We start from the raw sequence: 22,698 nt of genomic DNA, 5'->3' as shown, positions 1-22,698 counted from the left end.
CACGGAGCTATTATTAGCTACATGATTACCACACTCTCACGACCTTCCCTTTGGACTCACCTGGGATGTGGCCCAGGCATATTGATGGTTCCATGAAAGCTGGCCGGGGAGACTCCGCTGTGCACCCCAGTTGGAAACTGCTGCTTAAATGGAGCAGCGTTGCTGTGGTGATGAAGGCTCTTCTGGGGGTCACCCAGGATGGAAACTGTCACCCCCCCAAACAAGAAGTCTCTGGCACATTTGGAATTTCAGATGCTCTTCAGAGCTATCCATGTTTCCTTTCCTTATCTTAGACTATAATTTTCTCAAGGTCAAGGACAGAAGTAGGCTTGTTTAATGTAAACTGTATGATATATTCAGTACATCAGAGTATCATGTATAATATGCTGTTTCATGGGTTGTTTTGATGATATTAAAATAAAAAGGAGAACTTCGCTGTCCATTTTAAGAACAGTTAATTTTCAGACTAATAGAAGGGAATATTTTTTTAAAAAAAGAAAAAAACTTAAGCCATATCTTAGCTCATGGAAATTAAAATAAAGTTGTCTCTTCTGATTATACATCTTTCTTTTATATGACACCAATTAAAATTCAAAACACTCTAAATGCTTAACAATAGGGAATTGGCTCAAATATGTCACTCCAATATAATGGAATTCTATGCGGTCATTAAAAATTATGTAGAATACTACTTAATGTAGAAAGCTGATTTCAGTGTATTAAGTGAAAATCTCAAGTTAAAGAAAAAAGTGTGTGGTATAGTATATCATTTTCTTTTTTTTTACTTACTGAGTTATGACATGAATACAGAAAAGTACACAAAACTGAAGTACAGCTCAATGAATTATCAGCAAGGGAGCCTCTTGTGTGGTGTAACTAGGACCCTAGAAGCCCCCCTTTGGAACTCTTCTTCCCTAACTCTTTCCTCTTGCCCGTAGGTAACCACTCAGCTTGCGTCTAACACCATAGATTGGTTTGGCCTGTTTTTGAAGGAGTCTTACGTAAAAATAAATCATACAGCATTTTTTTGGTATCAACTTCTTTTACTCAGCATTATGTTTTTGTGAAATCAATCCATGTGTTTTCACATAGCTGTAATTCATTCATTTGCATTGCTATATAGTATTTCATTGTATGAAACTACCACAATTTATCCATTTTATTCTTCCCAGATTTGGGCTGTTACAAATAATGCTCTGCATTTTCTTGTACACGTCTTGTGCAAATACTGTCTCAAATTTTCATAGCTTTATAGAACTTGATAGCTAGTATAATACATTCTCCCACTATCATATTTTCATTATATTTAGCTCTAATTTTCATCGTGATTTCTTTTGACCCATGTGTAATTTAGAAATGGATTGCTTAGTTTCCACATACAGTCAGCCCTTTGTAACAGCAGGTTCTGCATCCAAAGATTCAACTAACTGGATCAAAAAATTTGAAAACAATTTTTTTTTTTCAGAAAGTTCCAAAAAGCAAACTTTGTCACACACTGGCAGCTATTTACATAGTATTTACATTGTATTGACAACTATTTACATAGCATTTACATTAAGTATTATAAGTAATCTAGAAATGATTTAAAGTGTACGGGAGGTTGTACGTGGGTTACATGCACATACTATGCCATTTTATATAAGGGACTTGGCATCTGCAGATTTTGGTATCTGTGGGGTTCCTGGAACCAGTCCCCCATGGATGCCAAGGGACAACTGTACATGGGAATTTTCTGCTTACCTTTTTTGTTGTTGATATCTGGCTTAATCTACTGTAGTCAGTATATGCTCTGTATGACTTCAGTTGTTAGAGTTCTTGAAACTTGCTTGATGCCCCATCTTGGTCAGTTTGGGCAAATATTCTGTGGGCTAAAGAGAATGTGAATTTCTACAGTCGTTGGGTGTAGTGTTTGATATGTGTCAATTGTCGTGTTTCTTAATCCTACTGTTCAAATCTTTTGAATCCCTACTGAATTTGGCTGCTTTTTCTGTCAAATGCTGAGACAATATTGCTGAAATTTTCCACTCTGATTGTGGATTTGTCTCTTTCTCCTTTTAGTTTCATCAGTTTTGATTTATATATTTTAAGCCATGTGGATGCATAACTTAATATTGTTATCTTTCTGTTGAGCTAACTTTTGTATCATGAAATGACCTCTTTTATCTCCAGAAATATTTTTTACTTTAGTTGTATTTTGCCTGATAACTGGCATAGCTGCACTACTTTTTTTTGGTTGGTATTTATCCGGAATATCTTTTCTATCTTGTACTTTCAACCTTCTAATGTTTAAGGTATGTCTCTTGCAAGCATCATATGACTAGTTTTGTTCATTTTTCTTAATCCATTCAGTCTTTTAAGTAGAGTAATTAGTGATATATTTGAGTTTCAGTTTTCTATCTCACTTTTATTTTGCTTTTCCAAGTTCCTTTTTCTCTCCTTTCTTACCCTATTTTGGTTTGAGTTTGTCTGTGTTTTAATCCTATATGTTTTTGAACCCCACAAGATACTATTATTTTATATAGTCCATCCAATTTAGATTTACTCACAAATTTATGTTTCTCTTGTTTTTTATTTCTTACTGCATCTCCAAGTTTCCCAGGATAATTTTCCCTCTTAAAGAATACTCTTGAGTTCAAAAGATTTGAACTTTTCTTTAGTTTGTGTGGAAATGCCTTTATTTCACCTCTATTTCAGGATACTTTGCAACTAAAAGCAGACATTTTTAGTTTTTTTTTAAATGTAGAATATGAACTTCCCTGGCGGTCCAGTGGTTAAGACTTCGCCTTCCAGTGCAAGGGGTGTGGGTTCAGTCCCTGGTCAGGGAGCTAAGATCCCACATGCATCTCAGCCAAAAAACCAAAACATAAAACAGAAGCGATGTTGTAACAAATTCAATAAAGACTTAAAAAATTGTCCACATCGGGCTTCCCTGGTGGCGCAGTGGTTGAGAGTCCGCCTGCCGATGCAGGGGACACGGGTTCGTGCCCCGGTCCGGGAAGATCCCACATGCCGCGGAGAGGCTGGGCCTGTTAGCCATAGCCGCTGAGCCTGCGCGTCCGGAGCCTGTGCTCCGCAACGGGAGAGGCCACAACAGTGAGAGGCCCGCGTACCGCAAAAAAAAAAAAAAAAAAATTGTCCACATCAAAAGAGTCTTTAAAACAAACAAAAAAAAATGTAAGTTAGAGTAATATCTTAGGGAATTAAGACTAAATGTTTAATTTTCTGTGTTGTGAACAGAAACCTTTTTTGTGACCAAATGATTTCCTGTTGGTCTAATTTCATTACATGCCAGAGGCAGGTGCTGCCATTTACTCTTGCCTCCTTTTTCATTTTCAGGTTGGTCTGGGACAGCTGCATCTGCACGGAGGCCGTGGAGTAGAACAAAACCATCAGGTAACCTTCCTGTTCTTAGGGCTTTACATTTCATATTGTAGCAAGAAATGATGCTCCAGATACATTTCTTGCTAAGTCAGTGACAATATCAAGCTTTGTGATTAATGGATGTTGGTAACGTCACAAATGAGCTTTCAAGATCTAACCCCTGAGGAAACTGAGGAACAAAAATGTGATCATACCTCGTAGTGATGGGAAAGGTTTTATTAATTCCAAAACCTAGTTCTCAATACGGCCGAAAATGCATCAACAATGTCTTGGTTTTCTATAGGTATTGTGATAGAAGTATGTCTTAGAAAACTCCTATTGGAAAATATTTCCTAGAACTGAGGAAAATTCAGTGTTGAGTTTGTGAGAAATTAGGAGTGTACAACTATAGCGGTCAGATCCATATCCACTCACCAATTTTGGTCTGCTTTTTGTCCTGTGTATCACTCGTCTCTTCCCTTGTTGCCATCAATATACCTATCACTTGTGTGAATAATTACCCGCCTGCATTTCCTAAGCAATAGCCTGTCTTTGTAAACTGTGCATCTGATCGTGCAGTTCCATTGCTTAGAACTCTCTTGAGTGGTCTGTGATTTCTAGTAGCTTGGAAACCAAAACCTTTAACATGACCTCCAAGGCCTTGTACCAGTCTCTTTACCTCACCAGCCCCTTGCTTTCTGAGTCACAGGCACACGGACCTTTTCTCAGGTCTTTGAAAATATTAAGAACCTCCCCGTCTCCGGACTTCTGGAAGGCCAGTCCCTCTGACTAGAGTGAATATTATTATCCCACCTCCTTTATTCACGTAACAATCCTAGCCATTCTCCAGAACTCAATTCCAGGATCTCTTCCCCTGAATGTCTCCACTGACCACAACCCCACTTCAAGAATAGGTCATGGACCACAGTTATGACTTCTGAAAATCTGTATTCCCTGTGGCCTTTGTCCATTATAAATTAGTTAATTATGTAATTGTTTCCCCTGCTAGAAAATAAGGTCCAAAACAGCATGAACTATGTCTGCCTTGTTTGCCACTTCATTCCCAGCACCTGGCAGTGCCTAGCATGTATAATATTAAGTTCTCAGTAAATGTTCTTCAAACTAATGAAACTGTTTTTCTACCACACCAGTTAAGTATTCTAATTAAGGTTATTTCAAGCACTATATTATATCAACTTTAAGAATTAGTTTGTAACAAAATACATTTATTGCTAAAACTATACCAAATATTGATGCTTTTTAAAACTATTATTCAAACAGCATTTTGACAACTTTAAGTGTCTTTAGGTCAGTAAAATTACATGTCATTCGGCCCGTGAAGCAGCAGATGAACTGGTTAGTAAAAGTGTCAGGTGAGAGAATTTGCTACGTACCATTACACAGCAGGTCTGGGGTCTCCTTGGCGGTGTATGCTGCCTACCTGTGAAACAATTACACAGTGATGAATTTTCACAGAAGAAAAGGAGTTCCCAATATATAATTGCATGAATTCAACTAAGATTTGAGCACCACCTGTCCCGTCCACTGCAAGGCATTCAGGACACAATGCTGGACCTCACCCTTGGTCCTTACCTTTACAGAGCTTCCAGTTTAATAGAAGCATTAGGTAATTTTTAAATGATCACACCAACAAATATGTAATAAATTGTGATTATTGTTACAAAGGAGAATTAATGAGTCCAATGATAGGTTAATGAGGGGGAGGTGGCACTTGTCTCTGAAGAGACGTGGATGACATTTAAGTTGAACCTTGGAGGTAATACGATCATTCCAGGCCAAAAAGAACAGCATGTGTATAGGTCCTGAGGCAGGAAGGAACATGGCTGGTGTACCCAGAGTGCAGGGAACAAGGTGAAACAGTACTGAGATAAACAGTGTCTGGCCACGTCAGTGTATTCCCTGCAGCACTTCAAGGGGCTGGAAGGACCAGCATGTTGAGATTTAAGAACAGTCGCTTTGGATGACCCCAAGAATAGAAGCAGAAAGATCAGGGAGGGGAGCATTCCAGAAGTTCTGCTGAGAGATAATGCAGCTTACACTAGAATTATGGGAATGGAGGATGGTAGATGGATTCAAGATGTATCAGTATTTGGTGGTGAAAGAAATAGGACTTAGTGATGGATTGGATATGAGAGGGAAGTGGGGTGGGTACCTCAGACATCCAGGAGACGTGTTGTCATTTACTTAAACTGAGATACTGCAGTATAACGAGATTTTTTAAAATGTTCCTGAGGTAATTATTTTGGTTAAAAGCCAAGGGCAGGTTCTATTAACAACTAATAATTTTCATAAATTCCTTTCTCACAGAGAGCATTTGACTACTTCAATTTAGCAGCTAATGCTGGCAATTCTCATGCCATGGCCTTCTTGGGAAAGGTACTGTACATCCTGTGAACATTTTCTGTAGTAGCAAGAGGTGTTCACATAGTAAGCACGTATTGTATTCATCGTCTACAATTTACCAGACATAAGCTGGAAATAAAATTTCCAATACAAGCATATTATATCTTGTCTTCAGATAAGTGCTATTCTGAGGCATTTTCTTAAGTAACTTAAAGGTAACATAGCATTTGCTTGTCAGTATGTTAATTCTCCATCGAAGTTAGCTATCACTGTCTGCACCCCTACTTTCTGTGTATTATACACAGTAATAAGGAATTTATTCTTTATGCTGTGCAGTTTTTTGCTAAGTCTGTCATAATTACCTGTTTACTTTCATGCTGAATAAGAGACATTTAGAGTGTGTAGATGTGTCTGCAAACCTCTTAATTGTCTTAAATATGATAGCCATCACCCACCTCTCAATGCAGTTCTTTTCTCAAGCAAGGGAACCTTTAAGTCTAGATACTTAATGAATAGATTCCATATGTCATGGCATAACCTCAAAACTTCCTTTTTTCATTATTTTGAAAATCAACACATTATAAACCAATGGATATTTTCATCTATAGCCAAGTCCTAAGGTTAGGAGGCTCAGATAGACTATATATCTCAAAAGCTTTTACAAAGAGAAGATCTAACCAGTATTTGCCACAGCTAGTCATTTGGGACTGAAAACTTTACATTTAGACTTCCTGTTACAGCATAGAAATTGGTATTGCCTATCTTTTTTTTTTCATTTATTTATTTATGGCTGTGTTGGGTCTTTGTTGCTGCGCGTGGGCTTTCTCTAGTTGTGGCGAGCGGGGGCTACTCTTCCTTGCGGTGCGCGGGCTTCTCATTGCGGTGGCTTCTCTTGTTGTGGAGCATGGGCTCTAGGCACGTGGGCTTCAGTAGTTGTGGCACATGGGCTCAGTAGTTATGGCTCACGGGCTCTAGAGCACAGGCTCAGTAGTTGTGGCGCACAGGCTTAGTTGCTCTGCGACATGTGGGATCTTCCCAGACCAGGGCTCGAACCCGTGTCCCCTTCATTGGCAGGTGGATTCTTAACCACTGTGCCACCAGGGAAGTCACTGCCTATCTATTTTTGTTAGCATTTAACAACTTTTCATTTCAGCCCTCTCGATTCTTGCTCTGATTTACTAATTTTCCTTATCTCAAAAAAAGATTTTCTTATTTCCTTAATACTTACATTGATAAAAACAGTACTACTGGTCATTCAGTTTACCTTTCTCCTGGCCCTTTTATCAGTTCCCGTACCTGGTACTATATAGACATTCAGTGCTTGAATCCTTTTAAGATAACCTTTTAGTTATTTCCTTTCCTGAATTTAAGACATACCCTGCATCTTATCGTGGGGAAAGCGGTGGTAGAGGAGAAAGGAAGGTGGACATTGCTATCGGCTCTTCTTTTCCTCATTTAATCGCTTATCCCAAGCAATTGTTCAACCATTTGCGCTGGGACAGAGTGAGAAGAAAGATTTGTCTCAGGGTTTAAGATTTCTTCTTTTGACACATGAAAGGATGCTCAACGTCACTAATCGTTAGAGAAATGCAGATCAAAACTACAATGAGATATCATCTCACACCGGGCAGAATGGCCATCATCAAAAAATCTACAAACAATAAATGCTGGAGAGGGTGTGGAGAAAAGGGAACTCTTTTGAACTGTTGGTGGGAATGTAAATTGATACAGCCACTATGGAGAACAGTATGGAGGTTCATTAAAAAATTAAAAATAGAACTACCGTATGACCCAACAATCCCATTACTGGGCATATACCCTGAGAAAACCATAATTCAAAAAGAGACATGTACCACAATGTTCATTGCAGTGCTGTTTACAATAGCCAGGATGTGGAAGCAACCTAAGTGTCCATTGACAGATGAATGGATAAAGAACATGTAGCATATATATGCAATGGAATATTACTCAGCCATAAAACGAAATGAAATTGAGTTATTTGTAGCGAGGTGGATGGACCTAGAGTCTGTCATACAGAGTGAAGTGAGTCAGAAAGAGAAAAACAAATAACCGTATGCTAACACATGTATATGGAATCTAAGAAAACAAAAATGGTTCTGATGAACCTAGGGGCAGGACAGGAATAAAGATGCAGACGTAGAGAATGGACTTGAGGACATAGGGAGGGGGAAGGGTAAGCTGGGACGAAGTGAGAGAGTGGCATGGACATATACACTACCAGATGTAAAACAACTAGTGGGAAGCAGCTGCATAGCACAGGGATTAGCTCAGTGCTTTGTGACCACCTAGAGGGGTGGGATAGGGAAGGTGGGATTGAGGGAGACGCAAGAGGGAGGAATATGGGGATATATGTATACATATAGCTGATTCACTTTGTCATACAGCAGAAACTAACACAACATTGTAGAGCAATTATACTCCAATAAAGATGTTTAAAAAATAAAATAAAATAACTGTAGTTAATAAAAAAGATTTCTTCTTTTGAGTTTGATCAGTGAACTGATTTTATATATTCATGTTTATAGATAAGTCATTAATTTGACATGACATAGAATATATAAAAAAATGTCTACTTTTAAGGTTTTGCTTTTAATTCTAAAATATCTTGTGGGGAATTTTAAACTTTTTTGAAAGATTCCATGAAATCTAACAAAACCCAGAATGAGCTGAGATAGGAGAAAAATGTAATTGGAGAGAAGGTTACAGCTCATATTGAAATTGGGGTCTGTTTTTCAGATGTATTCAGAGGGAAGTGATATTGTACCTCAGAGTAATGAGACAGCTCTTCACTACTTTAAAAAAGCTGCTGACATGGTAAGACTTCATGACTCAGTATATTGAAATGTGGACCATATTACTATTATTTTAATAAGAAAGTTTATTGTGTTAAGGGGGTTAGTCATAATCGACTTCATAAATTATTGGAAGTGCTTATGTAAGTATGATTCATATGGATGAATTGGCTAGAAAAAACCTACTCGGTAAAAAGCAGTATTTTTTTTAGGGACTGGATTACTGAATATTAATTCTCTGTTTCGGTTTCATTGAGAAGTTTCCTGATCAGGGAAATAATGATTTTAGTAATGGAATTGGGTGTTATATAATTTATCCTATTTGTGTTGCAACTTGAGGTTTAAAGCTTACATGACTGGGTAGTTTTGATAACCATGATACATAAGTTAGGCTTTCTTTGGCCCAGAGAAAGCTGCCTATGAATATTTAAGATCCTCTGGCTCCAGTGTGTACACTGACCTCTTTGTCAACTAGTACATGTTACTGTAGTCCCAAATGTCAGTGGAGTGTTTCCCAAAGGGGCACTGTGACACTTTTTTTAAAGATGCCTCTGTCCTTCTGAGTTTAGGTGAATACTAGATTTTTCTCTTTTCGGTCTCAAAACAATGATTGTCTTTGCTCCACAACATTCCAACAGTCTTAAGCATATCCTTGCCACCTGATCCCAATATTAATTTGTTGATCCTGCCCCATGGCAGCATCTTCTTTATTGGGGTGGGAGGTTACCAGTGAAAAACTACCAAAAAGAAAAAAAAGACCTACTTTTAATTTTGAAAAGATTAAATACATGTCATGTTTTATATCATAAATTCATGAAACAGATAGTCATAAGGTAAGTCACCAAAAGTTAATTGTAAGTGAATTTACCATTTACTCTTTTTCAGCAATTACTGAAAGTCAAATCTCTAAAACTCAGTATCATGTTTAGTCTGATGGGGAGGAGAAAATTTTGTTTTAAATTGAAAAGTACTAAAACATGTTTTGAATATGCTTGTAAATTATTTCTTTTGCAGTCATTTATTCTTGCCTATTTTGTAATGAATCTTTCACTTTGTCTCTGATTGGCAGGGCAACCCAGTTGGACAGAGTGGGCTTGGAATGGCTTACCTCTACGGGAGAGGAGTTCAAGTTGTAAGTCTTCAATCTGACGTCTGACTTTAATGAGCAGTCAGCTGGTGAGATAGGGAAGTATTCCTTAACTAGTTCCCAGTCAGCCCAGGTGAGGCCGTTTCATTATAAGCAAAGCTGAAACTCTGAGTTTGGTTCCCTACCACCCCTTACCCCATCCCACCATAGCAGCTGCCTTCTTAGAATAGCTGTGTCTCTGGCACCTTCTCAAGGTATGAAGCTGTTTCTCATTGTTCCATCTATGCTCTCTACCCCACCTACTCTGCTCTCTCTCCCAGACTTAAATATCTCCCTGCTATTTCTTCACCCAAGCCTAAGAAAATTCTTAAGTCCTCCCATGTAGAGGGAGAAAAGCTTTCTGTTCTACCCCTTGCCCTTCTAGCTACCACCTCTCTTCTCTCCAGCCCTTTCCTGCAAAGCCACGTTTCCCCAGAGAATGAACTGTGTGAGCTGCTACCATTCACTCTTCAGCTCTCAACAGTCAGACTTTTACCTCATGTAACTGCTCTACATAGCTCACCAGTAACCTCCTCAGTGTCAGCCCCACAGGACATTTTTTGGTTCTACCTTACTTGAACTCTTTCTTCCCGGGGGCTGTCTTGGTTTTCCTGGGCCATTGCTCTTCATTCTTCTGTGCTACTTGCTCACGTTGGATGCTCCTGGGTCCTCATCTCTGTGTGGTCTCTCCAAGCAATACGTTCTTTTAATTTGGGCCCGAAACTAAGAGCTAGGTATAGAATTCTAATCTGTAGGTATTTCCTAGCACAAAAGACAGTAATGTGGTCTCACTTTGATTCCTTCTAGTCATTTTAGGGTACTGAAATCCAGTAGTGACCTTTGTTTTAATTTTTCTTTGGGGATATGTCTGATATTTGAAATCTGATAATCATATAATGTTTGATAAGCTACCCAGGGAAGAACAAATAAGGAGAGAATTTTTCTTATTTAATATTAGAAATATTGAGGTTTAAAAGGGTTAGTTGGTTAATCGAAAAGATAAAATGACTGTTTCTTAATTTCTGGCCGGCTGTTCTACTAGTGTTGTTTATGCTTTCTGAGAGCAGACATGCAAATTGTTTCACAAAAGAGTATATTTGCTTTTTTTAACAGTCCTAAATGTTAATCCCCCATGACTTAAAAAATATTACCATCTTTGTATTATAAAAAATTAGAAGGTCATCCTTTTAATGATTTTAAGAATATTTTCTGTATGCCTTGTTAATTCTTTTTATGAATGAATCTCCTGACTTCTGAGTATATCAGCCTTTTGAGCTTTCTTACCATGTGATCATATGACCTCTTTTTCTACAGAATTATGATCTGGCACTGAAGTATTTCCAGAAAGCTGCTGAACAAGGCTGGGTGGATGGGCAGCTACAGCTTGGCTCCATGTACTATAGTAAGTAACACTGGAATTAATGATGGACACACCAAATCTAAATTACCTATTTTCCTCTAGATGCCACTATGATATGGAAGTGAGAGCTATCGAATTTCTAGCTGATTAATGTCCTCCCAATACAATGATGTGTGCATCTTGTGTTTCATTGTAGAGTATATTAATCTGTATTGATGTACAAATCTATATTAATAAGATTCACATCTTTCCAGAGTAAGAATTCTGAATTTCATTTAGTTTTATTCCTGTGTAAGGCTTCTCTGACGCTTCAGCTAAATCTTATTTAAGACTATTCCTAACCTCTTGTGTAATTTTCCTTACAGATGGCATTGGAGTCAAGAGGGATTATAAACAGGCCTTGAAGTATTTTAATTTAGCTTCTCAGGGAGGCCATATCTTGGCTTTCTATAACCTAGCTCAGATGCATGCCAGCGGCACAGGTGTAATGCGATCGTGTCACACCGCAGTGGAGGTAAGGGCTTTTCTACCAACCTGTATGTAGGAAATTAATTTGCCCCGTAGGAAAGTCTGCTGTTTTATTTATTTTTTTATTGGAGTACAATTGCTTTACAATGTTGTGTTAGTTTCTGCTGTATAACAGTGAATCAGCTATATGTATACATATATCCCCTTCCTCTTGGACCTCCCTCCTGCCCCACCCCCAATCCTACTGTTTTAATTCTGGTTTTCTTTGCATGATTTCTTCTAGAGTAGAAACAGACTTAGCCAACTAGCACTGGTATACTGAAAGAAGGCTCCGAGGGTCTGTGTGTTAGAATCACACTTATTCCATTTGTCTCTCCCTCCTGGAATCAGCGTTTATAAGGGCAGATATTATTGTCTACAGTCTCTCTAACACCTAAGACAGTATCTGAGACATGGTCAGCATCAAAAAGTGTACGTTAAGTGAACGTTCTTAGCGTTCTCGTAATTGGCACTTTAGAAGGACATTGTTAAACGCTTAGCAAAGTTTCTAAACCACTCTATGCTTCAGTTTCCTCGCTTGTAAAATGGAGCTGTTTGTTACTAGGACTTACCTCATAAGAGAGTGGTCCCTCATGGGAGGAGTAAGTGAGTCAATATACATACTATACATAAATCACTAGGATAGTGCCTGGCCAGAGTAAATGGTATATAATTGTTTGCTGTTATTTTTATAAACCTGTTCTAAAGACTAGGTGAAAGCTTCAAATAAATATCCCAGACTTTTATATATATACTTAGTAAAACTGCCAGAGATTGATTGAGAGAGCAAGCTTAACAATTGCTTATAGCCAAAGTGCAAAAATGATTTTCCAACATATCTTTCTTAATTTTGTATTGATTTTTTTTTCCTGTTTTTATAGTTGTTTAAGAATGTATGTGAACGGGGCCGGTGGTCTGAGAGGCTCATGACTGCCTATAACAGCTATAAAGATGGAGACTACAATGCCGCAGTGATCCAGTACCTCCTGCTGGCGGAGCAAGGCTATGAAGTGGCACAAAGCAACGCAGCCTTCATTCTCGATCAGAGTAAGGTTCATTTTAGTCCTGCCTTGGGTTAACCTGTTTAAAAAGGAAAGCCACAAAGATACTTCTCTATTATTATAACTAGAACATAACAGCACACATACTCAAGTTATTTTACCTCAGATCTCTAAGCCATCAAAGTTAGTTTTATACAGTTGACAATAGAAATGGATTTGACGTCCATCATAAAATTAACTGCTTTCATTAAATACATTTTTCAAACTACAGCAGATGCAGAAACATTGCTTTTCCAGTGGTATGTAGATCTCTAGTGTTTCAGTAGTCTCGTTATTAGTTCTGTGGTGAAAATGTGTCTCAGGAAGTAGTGTTGCCCTGAATGCAATGATTCCTTTGAACTCAGTATTTTATTCCCATACTTGTTTAATTTCAATAGTTTTTTCATTTAATATTTGTTATATCCCAGTACTTATTTAAATTATGCTCCATGTATCCACCCTGGTTTGCAGATAAAGCCTAAAAGTCTAGGGCCTTTCCTTAAACACCTGATTTGTATTTCAACTTTCCTTGTAGGAGAGGCAACCATCGTAGGTGAGAATGAAACTTATCCCAGAGCTTTGCTACACTGGAACCGGGCCGCCTCACAAGGTGAGTGGTTGGTTAATTCTAGGATAAGAATTTTACCCAGGGACCTTTCTTTATTGTTTTTTGTTTGTTTGTTTTTAATCTCACATAAAGATTAAATCATGTCATTCACCACTTTAAAATTAAGCAGAGTTACTAACTATAGTTTAACTTGTTTGCTTTCATGATTGGTATTCATTCTTAAAATGGAAGTTCCAGTCCCAGGGTTTCTAAGTTGAACTGCAAGGTCTTTATCGTACTGGACATTTATATCATACTATGCTTTACTCTTTGGTTTTTAGTTGGAGGCTAGTATGTTGTACTAAATGAGAACTGAATAGAACGTGTGATAGACTATAGGTGTAAAACCTAAGATTTCAGCCTTTCCCCACTGCTTTTTATTTGAATAGTTCTTTCTCACACATACTACTCTCAACATCGTCTGCCTATCCCTTTCTCCAAGCCTAAACAATGGTCCAGTTGAATTATTTTATTTTATTATTTTTTTAATAAATTTATTTATTTTATTTATTTATTTTTGGCTGCCTTGGGTCTTTGTTACTGCGTGTGGGCTTTCTCTAGTTGCTGTGAGCAGGGGCTTCTCATCTTTGCCGTGCACAGGCTTCTCATTGCGGTGGCTTCTCTTGTTGTGGTTCGTGGGCTCTAGGCATGCAGGCTTCAGTAGTTGTGGCGCACGGGCTTAGTTGCTCTGCGGCATGTGGGGTCTTCCTGCACCAGGGATCAAACCCATGTCCCCTGCACCGGCAGGCGGACTCCTAATCAGTGCGCCACCAGGGAAGCCCCCAGTTGAATTATTTTAAAATGTTAAATGACAGAGTAGAGTGATTGATCATCTGAGGAGTATTATTAGTGAAATAGAGATTACACCCACTTTGTTTTACCTCTCCCTGACTATTACAAAAGCCTTCTTCAGAAGAGCAACCCTTCTAGTTAAATTTTTACTGAATTTCTATGTTGGCTGAAGAATTTGTTATAAAGTCTGTGTGTTACAAATTAACATTTAGTTTATATAAACATGTTAGCAGGAGGAGAAATAAGAGTTTGGTCTGTTTTCAACACACCTTATTTATCGGCAGTTTTGCATTTACCTTTTGTTTCAGGCTATACTGTGGCTAGAATTAAGCTTGGAGACTACCATTTCTATGGATTTGGCACTGACGTAGATTATGAGACGGCGTTTATTCATTATCGCCTAGCATCTGAGCAGCAGCACAGTGCACAAGCTATGTTTAACCTGGGATATATGCATGAGAAAGGACTAGGCATTAAACAGGTGAGTGTGACTTTGAAACAAATGTATGGATAATGTAATTGTGATTTGGGGGGAAACATCTTCATTTTTATAGGAAATAGGTTTGCTTTAGAATGTGCTCAGATTTTAGGTGCTAACTTAAGAGACAGTTTTGTAATATTTCAGAAGACTGCCCTGCATCTCTCTCATCCTCGAGCACACACACATATTGATATCTATCTACACTGTTATATTTAGGATATTAAGCCAAAGATAGATTCATGAAAACGGAAAAGCAGTGCTGCCTCTGTTGATAACTGCTGTTTGAGAAACTGTCCATCAATAGCCAAATTCTATCATTTCTAGATTATTTTGAAATGAATTTAATATATTCATTCTTTTACCTTCCTAATGAAGCCTAACGTTCTTTAGACCCATGGTCTTAAGTTTTTGCCTGTGTACCCTTAAAATAATTTTGAAAAACTGTGTATCCTCTTGCACATTTTTAATTTGACATTTAAAATATCTCATCATAAGTTTCAAAGGGTCTAAGTCCTAGCTATTTTAAACACTAACATTTTTATAAATAAAATGACTAAATTACTTTAAGTACCAAAATAATTTGATAACCCCATTATTAATTTTTTAAAAATACACAGCAAATTCGTTAAATGAAAATAGTATCTTTTTCTTTTCTCCCTGAATTTATATTTTAGTCCATTATTCCCACAGAATTGTATACCAGTGTAATGTACTGATCACTGATCATGCTTATCTGAAACAAAAAAGTGTATAAATTCAAATTTGAATTTTATTTCCTGTGATTATAGGCTCTTAAGTATTAAGAAAAATTCTCGAGATATTATTAGCCATAGTTTGTCAGTTATTCATATACTATTGTTCTCATCAACTTCATAATATTATAAAATTTAATAAAATTTTTTGTCGTAATTATTGAAAATGTATCTTTTAATGAGATAAATAGAGCATTTTTAAAAATTAGCCTAAGTATCATGGAACAGGTTTACCATTAATTCTTGTTTTCATTTTATAAATATATGACTGGAACCTTGTTCACATAAATAAGTATATGGGAATGGGAAGAATTTTATTATAGTAAGGTCACTTAATTCTTTAAACTGCTTTAGAGTTATATGCTGTCTTGGTAGTTTGGGCTGCAGTGACAATACTATAGCGCAGTGGCTTGAACGATAGGCATTTATTTCTCACAGTTCTGGAGACCGGGAAGTTGAAGATCAAGGTGCCAGCAGATTTGGTGTCTGGTGAAGGCCCTCTTCTCTCTGTGTCCTCTCAAGAGGAAAGAGCGAGAGAGAAGCAGCAAGCTCTTTAGGGATTCTGATAAGGACACTAATTCCGTTCATGAGAGCTCTACCCTTATGACCTCATCCAATCCTAATTACCTCTCAAAGGCCTCACTTCCTCATACCATCCCATTAGGGAGTAGGGTATCACATATGAATTTTGGGGATACACAAACATTTAGTCCATAACATATGCCAAAAATCAGACTGATCTGTCATTAAAATTATTTCTAATGATCTGTCACTTGATAACTTGGTTAAGCCTCTGTTCAGTTCTGTTGAAAGCAAAGATTTGGAAATTAGAGACTTGCAAAAGGAGGTGTTCCCTGATCACTGGACTCATACTTTCTCAGTTTCTGGGAGTGATGTCTAAAAGGCTTTCCCAAGGCTTATCAATAGCTAATGATACTCCTTGCTCATTCAGTCACTTAGAGACACTTTGTGACCTTATGTGCTTTTAAATCTAGAAGGTTGTTCATTTCATTTTGTTAATGCACTGTTTTTTGTCAAAGTGCTTTTTTATTTTATTACACTTGAGTATTTTAATTCCAATATGTAAGTTTTGATATTTTACATTTATATTAATATAAGATACTTGAATATAGTTTTATCAAGAATCTGGAGCTGCAGGCTGAGTGCGTTCAGTTCATGGACAATCTCTGCCATGTAACATAGTTGTTGAAGCCTCCCTGCATTGTCAGATCAGTCAGCCAAATCAGACTTAGTTTCTATCAGAAAGCCTGACTTTGTTGATTCAAATAAAAGTAATATGGGTTTGATGCCTAATGTAAAGATTACCCGTAAGTTATGGGTTTTATACGCTTAGTAATAATTTGCTAAAGACAATCAGAATTAAAGTAATGTAACAGTCTGTTTTTATAATAGGCTGTAAAACAAGAAAACAAGAAAATTAATCAGTGTGCTTTTCTCATAATTTAATTTGTAATGTAAAGCTTATACAAATTCTTATGAATAAAGACTATGATAAAAGGGATAGAATTCCTTTGATTAGCATTAGGGGAGGGAACCCTGGGATTCAGCTTTTAAGAATAATTAATCATGTATAAAAATCAGAATAATTTCATTCGTTTTTATAAGATATTATGATCACCTTTTCTTACGTTTTCTGTTTTTTTAAATAAAAGAGATACTCATACTCTAAAAGCTAATCAGTCCAGCATCCAGTATAGATAGAAAAATATTAAGTATTAAACAAGATGAGGATTGGTTAAAATTGGAATAAATAATTCAGGATTTGATTGATAGATAAGATTTAATTACCCTATTGAATCATCCACACAGAGTCTGCAGATCACATAAAGTTTGATGCATGATCTTGAAAAATATACTTTTCCGTTATCATGAATCTTGAAAAATATACTTTTCCGTTTTCATGAATCTGTCTTTGGCTTAATATCCTAAATAACAGTGTAGATATCAATATGTGTGTGTGCTCGAGGATGAGAGAGATGCAGGGCAGTCTTCTGAAATATTACTACAAATAAAATTTGTTACATTTTTTAAAAAGTCAAAGACACTGACCATGCTGTTACTGTTATTTGAAGGTGCTCTTCTTTTTAACTAAAAGGATTCACCTCAGGGACAAGTATAGAGAATAGCTGAAAGTAACTGCTTATATTTAAATATGTAGAAAAAGTCAGTCTTAATATTTAGCCTTTCTTTCCCATGTCTCATGGAATTCTTACCTATGAGTTTGGTATTCTTTGACAGTAGTCAGGGGATGGGAGAAGTGAGGTTGTTAAATGAGAATTTTGCACCTCCCACCATCCCATTCTACCACTTATCTAAATGCAGAGCACTCCAACCTGGGCCAAAATTAGTAATGACTTGTTTTGCCCTTTATAGAAATACATCTAAGACAGGAAAACACAGGATGCAAGTCCCTTAACACTGTCCATGCATGCACCCCTTGGAAAACTTTGAGTATGTCTACCCCAGTTTGAAGATCACTGTTGCAGACTGAAACCAGGAATTGCTTACACTGACTGGTTATAAGTAGGAAAATATTAACTTGAGACTTACAGGTCACCCCTGGAAGTCTCCAGGTTAACAGTGTTATGCATAGGTATATAGCTGTGTCCACCGTATCTGCACAGCAAGTGGGATGTCAGATCAGGGGAACACAAGTTAACTTTTAAATTTTTCAACTAAGTTTTTCAAAATTAAGCAGTTAGATAATTAAACAAATTTTACCTAATTAAAGCTTGGGTTTTTTTCTTTAGGTAAGGGAAATTTTAAAATGAAACTTGAAAGGTAAAATAAACTTTCCTAATATATAAATAGTAATTATTTTTACTTAGTTTAACAAGAAATGAACTTTGGTTTACTACCCGTATTATAGGATATTCACCTTGCAAAACGTTTTTATGACATGGCAGCGGAAGCCAGCCCAGATGCACAAGTACCAGTCTTCCTAGCACTCTGCAAATTGGGTATTGTCTATTTCTTGCAGTACATACGGGAAACAAATGTAAGTGGTCCATGTCTCTTTTAACTAAAATACAAATGATGTAACCTTCTCAGTCCACAGTTTCGTTTTTGCAAAGTTGGGGGAGGGGAGGAAGGACCTGCAAGTGTCTGGTCTCTTTCCTTCTTCCCAGATGAAGGGACCTCATCAGGTGAGGGATGAGAATAGCCACAAAGCACTTAACAGTTCCCAGGTAACATTTGACAATGGTTCCCAGTGCTAAAGCATTTTTCATTGGTGCAGATGTTTCCTGGTTTAGGGAAAACTGAGACTAAACCATGGCAATTTGAAATAGTAGTTAACTAATTCCAGTAAACATTAAATCAGATGACTGCCTAGCAGTGACTCAGACCAGCCCCTTAAAAAGAGAGTTTAAGACATGAAAAGAAGTAGAACCTGAGAACCTGTCCAGGCTCTTGTACTTCAGATTCTCCTGATAGTGGAACATGTTAAAAATACCACTGAAACTATATTTTCTAAAAATACCTTGAATTATTTAAATATGCTTAATGATAGTACTTTGCTAGGAGATGGGTGGGTTACCCATTCTCTTCAAAACTACCAACTCTAGTTACCAACACAATGTTGGTTCTCTTGGGTTCTCCAGTTTTCTGTTTTGTTTACAGTACCTATCGTTCCTCCTAATGGATTCACTGGTGCAGCATTTAACTCTGAAAGTCCTAAAATGTATGCAGAAAGAAGGGCTATTTAACTTTAATTCACGCCAGACCAGAAAAGGATGATGTTTCAACCTTTTGTTAATATCTTTTAGAACAAGTTGATGCACCATTTCAGCACTAGATTCCGGAAGGGGCATTCCCTCTTTGTTACACAGATGTAAATTTAGTCCATGCTGCTTCCGCATCTATAAAGAGAAATTCGACAACTTCTCCCTTTTGCAGCCCTAGCACATGCACTGAGGTCCTCCACGTATAGGGCTCCAGAGGGCTGGAGATGGTGGCCTCTGTCCTCTTGATTGCTTATACATTTGTAATGTCAAATTTATAATTGTTCAGTAGCGTGAGCCAGGGTATGCTGTACGCTCCGTTAACTCAAAGGATCCTTGTTCCTTTAACTGAGAAGCTAACAGTGTGGCCGCCTGCTCTTTCTGTCTCAGGACTATTTCAGACCCTTGTCTCTCACAGCTTTCATTAGTAATAAACTACTGATAACAGTCTGGGATTTGGTCATGTATACACCACGTTAAGTTGTTGTGTTTCATACAGAAGTTCCAAGAAGACAATAAAATGCCCAGTAATCCTACCACCTAGATATTCCAACTTAAAAAAAAAAAAAAGAGTAATAAGTATTGATGGTAAGAAAGTCAAAAAATACAGAAAAACAAAGTCTCCTATTGTGGGTCCCACCCCAGGGAACACAGTTAATAGTTTGTTATAATTTTTTTTACAGAAAAATTTTAGCACCTGCACCTACAAATATTATGTTATGGGGACCTTTTAAATGTAATTTTATTTAAACATAAAGGATTATGCCCCATATTTACTTTCTTTGTGGGTAAGCATCAGTCAGAAAATACCAGGAATAATTTAAGTGACACTAAAACAATTAAAATATCATAGATGAAGAAAATAACTTTTAAGTTCAATTTCAGTTGTTAAATATTTAGTTAAATCCTAACTAAAAAGCATTATTTGTTCAGCTATTGAATTTCTGAATTCCTGTCATCTTCAGTTACATGAGAGAAGTAGTAAAATAGCCCTGCTTTCATTAGAAGAGAGCTTTTTTAGCTAGTGTGTCAACACTAGAAATAGGTTATAGGTGAGGTGTGCCAAGATGCTGATATCTGCCCCCCCTTGGTCCTCCATTGTCCCCAGTGTTTGTTTCAAATATTTCCTGCGAAAAATGGTTGGAAATCAGTGCGTTAGGTTACTGATGGAAAGGAACCATAGCTCTGGTCCTCAGACATTATTTTGAGTTTCAGTTGAAGGCTTTTAAAACTTTCTTTTTTTTCAGTTGAACTCATTGTCTTTATATTTTTGTCTTGTTTTATCCTTAATTTTATTAGATTGGATCCTTTGTTAAAGTCTGGTGGGTTTTATTTTTATTTTTTTAATTGAAGTGTAGTTGATATACAATACTATATAGAGTTGCAGGTGTGCAATATAGTGACTCACAATTTTTATAGGTTATACTCCATTTACAGTTATAAAATAGTGGCTGTAATTCCCATGTTGTATGATGTATCCTTGTAGCTTATTTTATACCTAATAGTTTGTACCTCTTAGTTTCCTACCCCTATATTGCCACTCCGCCTCTTCCCTCTCCCCACTGATGACCACTAGTTTGTTCTCTATATCTGAGCCTGCTTGTGTTTTGTTATATTCACTAGTTTGTTGTATTTTTTAGATTCTGCATATAAGTGATATCGTACACTATTTGTCTTTCTCTGTCTGACTTATTTCACTTAACATAATGCCCTCCGAGTCCATCCATTTTGCTGCAGATGGCAAAATTTCATTCTTTATTATGGCTGAGTAATGTTCCATTGTGTATATATGTACCACGTCTTCTTTATCCATTCATCTGTTGATGGACACTTAGGTTGCTTCCACATCTTGGCAATTATGAATAATGCTGCTATGAACATTGGGGTGCATGTATCTTTTAGAATTAGTGTTTCTGTTTTTTCAGATATATACCCAGGAGTGGAATTGCTGGGTCATATGGTAGTTCTGAGTTTAGTAAAACCCTTTTTTTTTGGAACACATTGCAAAATGTTACTAAAGCCAATTGATATAATAAATTCTGTATTTATCTCTAATCTGTGATGTAACTTTCCTAGCTCCTTCTATTACATTTTAATGATCATAATGATTTTTATACTTTTCTCATTAAGCTTCGAGATCTGTTCACCCAGCTTGATATGGACCAGCTTTTGGGACCTGAGTGGGACCTTTACCTCATGACCATCATCGCATTGCTGTTGGGGACAGTTATCGCTTACAGGCAGAGGCAGCACCAGGACATGCCTGTCCCCAGGCCTCCCGGGCCACGGCCAGCACCACCACAGCAGGAGGGGCCACCCGAGCAGCAGCCACCACAGTGACCCACGGCGGCCAGCCTTGACCAGTGACAAACAAGGAAATCGTTTACCAAGAACACTTGCATTTGATTTAGGACCTTGGATCAGTGGCCACCTCCTGGAAGAGGCACAAGGAAGCATTGAATTCCTAAAGCTGCTTAGAATCTGATGCCTTTATTTTCAGGGATAAGTAACTCTTACCTAAACTGAGTTGAATGTCCGTTTCAGTGCCGTATGGAATAACAACTCTCAGTGGCTCCCCTGCCCCCCCTTTTTTTTTCCTGGAAACATGTGAGACACTCAAGGTAATGTCTGCTGTGTCCAGCTATCTTTCTTGGGTCCTTTTGGTCATTCTTTCAATGTGCATAAGTTCTGTCAACCATCTTTAAGGTCTCATGCGTCGACACTAAAAACTGATCGATGTAAAAAGGAAAACCCAGTTAGTTGCAGATTTAACCTTAACATGTTTGAAAGTCTGAAAATAGAACTTGCCTTTTAAGTTAAAAAAAAAAAAAAGCCTTCTAAGTGTTTCAGAACTGCGATAACCGAGGAACTTTTACCAGGCCACATGCAAGTATACGTATTCAGCATATTTGTTACTTTAAAAGGCAAGGTTGGGAGGCTTCTTACTGTTGGTGATTGTCATACTTTATACCATACTTCTCTCCTTCAAAGACTGAAAGGCCATGTTAAAGAGTTTTATGTGAACTTCATTTCCTTGGAATGGAATATATAGAAAACATTGTGAACTGACTTCTTGAGCTAACACGTGAACTTGTCCCAAATTACTCAATGTAATTTGCTTGCTTGTTTTGAGTATACAGAGCCTTTATCTGGAAGCCAGAGGATGGACTAAAGGGGAGAGATTAGAAAACAATATTGAAGAACTCTGAGTGGGGTACCAGGATCACAGACACACTTTCCCAAAAGTTGAAGCATTTGCTCCCAGGATTTATTTTACTTTGCATTTCTTATTGCAAAAGAAAAGACCACCCTCCTGAATTTTTAAAATATGTAATATTGTTGCCAAGCTATGGCATACAGTGACTACCATTACGATACTAACACTCAGAGAATCTGAGATGCATTAAAATCAGTGGTTGAGGAAAGCCAAAGCCTGTTTGTACTGTTCAGGGAGATTTTTATTTCTGCAGTTTGATGTTACAGTAGAAGATCAACCACTTGCTTAGCTTTTGTATTCACCACCCTCGCACTGTTAACATCAGGAAAATCAAGGCTATTAGACTTCAGAATTGTCTGGTTAAGTACTACAGAAAACAACAACGACAGCAACAACAAAGAAAACAGAGAAGGTCACATACCACAAATGAAAAAATTAAAACTTCAACCAAATTGTATTCCTTTTTGTTGTCGGATGGCAGCGTTCACCAGCCTGTATCTGGTCTGAGACTCTCTTAGTGTGTGAGCAGGCTTTCT

The 22,698-nt window shown here is 37.3% G+C and overlaps 1 protein-coding gene across 2 annotated transcripts in view; it reads left to right on the top strand.

Annotated features, from left to right (window-relative positions):
* The window catches only part of SEL1L (SEL1L adaptor subunit of ERAD E3 ubiquitin ligase), a 53,168-nt gene extending 31,342 nt beyond the window's left edge, over positions 1-21,826 (top strand). Inside the window, exons 11-21 of one of the 2 annotated variants that reach the window (XM_029238207.1) lie at positions 3,337-3,393; positions 5,689-5,757; positions 8,482-8,559; positions 9,607-9,669; positions 10,978-11,065; positions 11,389-11,537; positions 12,412-12,577; positions 13,106-13,180; positions 14,278-14,450; positions 18,093-18,221; positions 21,076-21,826. In XM_029238207.1, the coding sequence (XP_029094040.1) occupies positions 3,337-3,393; positions 5,689-5,757; positions 8,482-8,559; positions 9,607-9,669; positions 10,978-11,065; positions 11,389-11,537; positions 12,412-12,577; positions 13,106-13,180; positions 14,278-14,450; positions 18,093-18,221; positions 21,076-21,285 (1,257 nt within the window). In that variant the 3' untranslated portion in view covers positions 21,286-21,826. The remainder of the gene's footprint in view (positions 1-3,336; positions 3,394-5,688; positions 5,758-8,481; positions 8,560-9,606; positions 9,670-10,977; positions 11,066-11,388; positions 11,538-12,411; positions 12,578-13,105; positions 13,181-14,277; positions 14,451-18,092; positions 18,222-21,075) is intronic. The other variant, XM_029238208.1, reaches the window with a different exon arrangement.
* Positions 21,827-22,698: the final 872 nt, after the last annotated feature.

This window comes from Monodon monoceros, unplaced genomic scaffold, assembly GCF_005190385.1.
Source record: "Monodon monoceros isolate NGI ecotype Baffin Bay Population unplaced genomic scaffold, NGI_Narwhal_1 Super_Scaffold_21, whole genome shotgun sequence".
Lineage (NCBI taxonomy): Eukaryota > Metazoa > Chordata > Mammalia > Artiodactyla > Monodontidae > Monodon > Monodon monoceros.
This window is presented reverse-complemented; position numbering and strand designations above follow the sequence as displayed.